At 35.7% G+C, this 4,491-nt stretch overlaps 1 protein-coding gene across 1 annotated transcript; it reads right to left on the bottom strand.

The window, feature by feature from the left end:
- Positions 1 to 572: 572 nt before the first annotated feature.
- Positions 573 to 4,286, bottom strand: LOC135773796 (uncharacterized). The gene is made up of 2 exons (XM_065283598.1): positions 4,172 to 4,286; positions 573 to 1,559 (listed from the first exon to the last, which is right to left on the bottom strand). The coding sequence occupies exon 2, from the start codon at positions 1,550 to 1,552 to the stop codon at positions 893 to 895; it is 660 nt and encodes a 219-aa protein (XP_065139670.1). The 5' UTR covers positions 1,553 to 1,559; positions 4,172 to 4,286; the 3' UTR covers positions 573 to 892.
- Positions 4,287 to 4,491: the final 205 nt, after the last annotated feature.

Here is a 4,491-nt window from a genome sequence, read left to right on the forward strand (position 1 = left end):
TATCAGTGCTGGCCTTAAATAATGAACTGTATTGCTTTTATTATCTTAGAATAATATATCTACATATATCTATACATATATCTATATATCTAGTTTTTATCTACATACACCATGGGGTGTCCTTACATGGATGTCGCCATTTTGCTCCGCCATGTTTCTACAGTAGCCCTAAACGGACAAACATCTCTACAGAACGCGTAATGTCTCCGATTATGTTTGTCCTGTGGCGGCTACCGTAGCTCCTCTATGCGTTTTGAAAGGAGGGGTGAGCGGTGGACTGAGCCATTGGTTGCAATCTAACAGCTAGATGCTGCTAAAAATAAACAAGGTGGTCCTTTAATGCAGGGTGCATGATCTCTGAAAGCCAATGTTGATATTTGAAATCACCTAAACAAACACACCCCTACCCCAATAGAATATGGACCTTCTTTTGATAGACCCACCCCACACATACCCCTTACTGCTGATTGGCTACAAGTGTGTTTTGGTACTCGGCCCGATTTCCGTTTTTCAAAAATCATGCACCCCGCCTTTAATGTTTTTGTAGTAAAAGACACAAGAGAATACGTATCAAAGCAGAATGCTGTTGTGGTGTGTAACAGTCTTTATTTACTTTAGTACAATCATTGTTTTAATGTACATTCATATCCACCTTTTCCTCTGGGAAACTGAGCAAATCTTTCAACGCAAACCAAGGTGGATGAAGGTAAAACATTAATAAGAAGCTTTTCTATGTATGCTGTAGGTGTAGATGTTACATTAGTAATGTTCGTAGGCATCTGTGGTGACTTGATTTTATTTTGTAGCGTACAGCTTTCACAATATTTAACAAATTTTTTTTTTATTATTCTTATTACCTATAAAATGCTGCTGTTTTTTTGTTATAGGTGGGTTAGTGGTTTACCAGGTCAACTGCTTCGCATGCCTCTTGTCCCAACGTGACTGGGAGATCCGAGTTTGGGACTGTGGATTCATAGGTCAGTTTACAGTCCAGAAAGTCCCCTGAAGGAGTCGCCACCTTTTCCAAACCTTCCAACAAATCCTGGTTTTCTTCCACCACCTGATTGGTTACGGCTTCACTCTCCAATTTGACCTCTGCTTCTTGAGGTTTCAGCAGATCATCCAAAAGGGTGGATTCAGACAGGAGGGGAACGGGGTCAGATCCACCAAAAGATTCAGGTGTAGACTCTTGGATTTGCTTGGGTTCTTGTTCCTTTCTGTTCAGGCTGACAGCGGCCAATGCAGACTCCACTGCTGTAATACCTTTGTTTACAACATCTTCCACCGGTGCAGCAATCTGTTCGGTGACACTGTTGACTGTTTCTTCTACAGCTTGTGTAATGCTCTCCAGGAAACTTGTGGAGGAGTCGGGCTGTGCATCTTCCACAGGCTTGGTCTCTTCAGTAGTACTTTCTAGAAGTTCATCCTCAAAAGATTTCTGTTCTGCGGTCACAGGTGAGCCCTCGCCTGCATCATTCTGCTCCACAGGGGGACCTGTTGTCTCTGTTGCCGTGCCCCCGTTACTCTTCTTTCGACTGAGCCGTGCTCCCATTCTGCCCCTTAACGAAATGCAAAACGGCTATTACATCCAGCAAACACAGATATAATCATTTATGAATGTACAAGACATGCTGGACAAGACATGAACACTCAAATACTGGGTCAAAAATGGTCCCTAATTGTCATTGGGGTGGTACCCTTTCAAAAAGTACAACATTGCACCCAAAGAGTTTAAATTAGTACCTTGAAAGTACATATAGGTACTAGGGATGCTAAACAATTAATCGCGATTAATCGTTAGCAGAATAAAAGTTTTTGTTTACATCACATATGGGTGTAAACTGTGTATAATAAATATGTATATATATAAATATGAACACATGTATAATTTTAAGAAAAAATGTATATATTAAGTATTATACATAAATATATTATTATACATAAATATACAAATTTATAAACATGTAAACATTTCTAAAACCTATACATGCATGTGTGTACATTTATTTATACAAAGTTATTATACACAGTTCACACACATATATGATGTAAACAAAAACTTTTATTCTGCTAACGATTAATCGCGATTAATCGTTAAGCATCCCTAATAGGTACCAAATATCAACATATTTGTACTTAAATGGTACGTTTTTAAAGGATACTACCGCGGGGACAGCTTTTTAACAGTGCAGACGTAAAGCTCAAAACGAACCAATCAGATCACATGCTTGGAGACTCTCTAGTCCAGCGTACTGTAAAATACACCACAGTAGTTCTGGCTTGTCTACATGTTGATTGTAAGACTGGAATGTGAAGTCTTTAATACACAGTAGACAAAAGTTGTCATCGGGCCAAGCCCTGAGATTTTAAGAGGTCCTTGTTGTTGATGGCCTCGGACTATGAGCTGGACGGGAAATATTTCAACAGCTTTATTTGCTGGGGGACAGCTGGTTTTGATCTGGGCTTTATACTCACAGGGGCGGTTTCCCGGACAGAGCGTATCCTAGTCCCAGACTAAAATGCATGTTTGAGCTGCCTTAATTTAAAAACACCTTGTACTGACATATCTTAACATATAACAGTGCCACTGTTTGGACACAACAACTGTTTTGTTATTGTTTTTGCAAGGTTTGTTTGTAAAAACCTACTTAAAGGGGAACATGAAAATCTGACTTTTTCTATGTTTAAATGCTATAATTGGGTCTTTAGTGCTTTTTATCAACCTAGAAAATGTGAAAAAGAACAACCCAGTAACTTAGTTTTGGTAAACTATACTCTGCAAGCATGTGAAAAAAATAGGTCATTGAAATTTGGCTCCCCTTGTGATGTCAGAAGGGGATAATACCATCCTTAATCTGCACTATCCAACCATGACACCTTTAGTTTAGAGATTTGCTTTTAAAAGGATACACGCAAAACGGCACAACGCTATAATAAATTATCTGTGGGGTATTTTGAGCTAGAACTTCATGAACGTACTCTGGGGACACCAAAGATTTATTTGACATCTTAAAAGAGTCTTGTGAAATGTTCCCATTAATGTCCTAATATAACTAAAATGGATTAATCTGAACCCTGTCTGAAAAAACTGCCCCAAAAAGTTTGATCTCTTGAAATAAAGTTTTTAACCAAAAAAGTAAAGTAACCTCAAAAGTTTTACAACTTGTGTTGTCATTTGGTAGGGGGAAAGAACCAAAAATTTATAATAAACAATATCTGTCTGTTTTATAAGACCACTTGAATAACAAATGAATAATACAAAGTAATTCATAGTTATAAAGCTGTAACATTCCTGTGCAGCATCATCAGAGTACAGGCGTCGATGTTGAGTTTATACTAAAAGCTTATATATATATATATATATATATATATATATATATATATATATATATATAGATATATATATATATATATATATATATATATATATATATATATAGATATATATATATATATATAGATATATATATATATATATATATATATATATATATATATATATATATATATATATATATAGATATAGAAATCTATTACATTTTAATATTATATATATACATTTGTGTCCCTGTCTGCGAAACCCAGGTTAAAGTTTCATAATCTAATTCTGAGATTAGGAGCATAAATTGATTTCAGTCTTTGGCATCCTACTTAGTCTATATTAAAGATATCAAGGTTATATTTTCACAGTATGTTTTTTACAATGTAGAATGTTTTTTTTTGTGTGTAGAAAACAGTCACAAATAAAAACTTTAGCTGAGTTTCATATCACGAGGAAACTTCTTACAATACTGTTTCAGGAAATATACATCAAAAGTATTAAATTAAGGTAAATAAATTGTAAAATTATACTTTATACTTTAAGTCAAGTACACATTCCCTCAGATAAGTGTCCTGGCACATCACTTGCAAATAGACTTAAAAGCACAATTTTCTAAGTTTTAAGTCCTGAAATGTAACACTGGAGTTGAACTCGTTTCATTAGGCTAATTTCTACTGACGTGGCACCAAAGAGAAAAAAGAGCAGCTCTGCTGAGAGTATCAACAAACTGTATAACACCAAACCACAGCATCCTCTTACATTTTTAATATTACTGAGCCAAAAAGTTTATTACTAAACCAAAAAGATCGCAATATCTCCATGCCTGGCAATGTAAAAGTGTGAACTAACCTTATTAAATGATGTTTAAGAGCGGAAACGCGGGCAGATGCGCGAGCAGAGATGAAGAGACTGACTGCGCAAACAGAGGACAACTCCAATATAGTGATGTACTGTACAGTTTGGGTTATGTATCGTTCTTGTGAGTCGATTCATTTGAATGATTCGCAAAGAACTTTTGAGAGGAAAAAGAATTTGGGACTTTTACGTAACAGCCTGATATTTTTCGCAAGATCAGTATCAAAAATATTTAGAGACACTTAGTTCTAAAACAACGATAACAGCATAAATAAATGATTGAACTGCAAATGACTCTGAGAACATTTGAGCGA

Source organism: Paramisgurnus dabryanus, chromosome 9, assembly GCF_030506205.2.
Source record: "Paramisgurnus dabryanus chromosome 9, PD_genome_1.1, whole genome shotgun sequence".
NCBI lineage: Eukaryota > Metazoa > Chordata > Actinopteri > Cypriniformes > Cobitidae > Paramisgurnus > Paramisgurnus dabryanus.

Bases quoted from the DNA above. Each gene is read 5' to 3' on its own strand.
- LOC135773796 (XM_065283598.1), bottom strand. From the start codon at position 1,552: ATGGGAGCACGGCTCAGTCGAAAGAAGAGTAACGGGGGCACGGCAACA.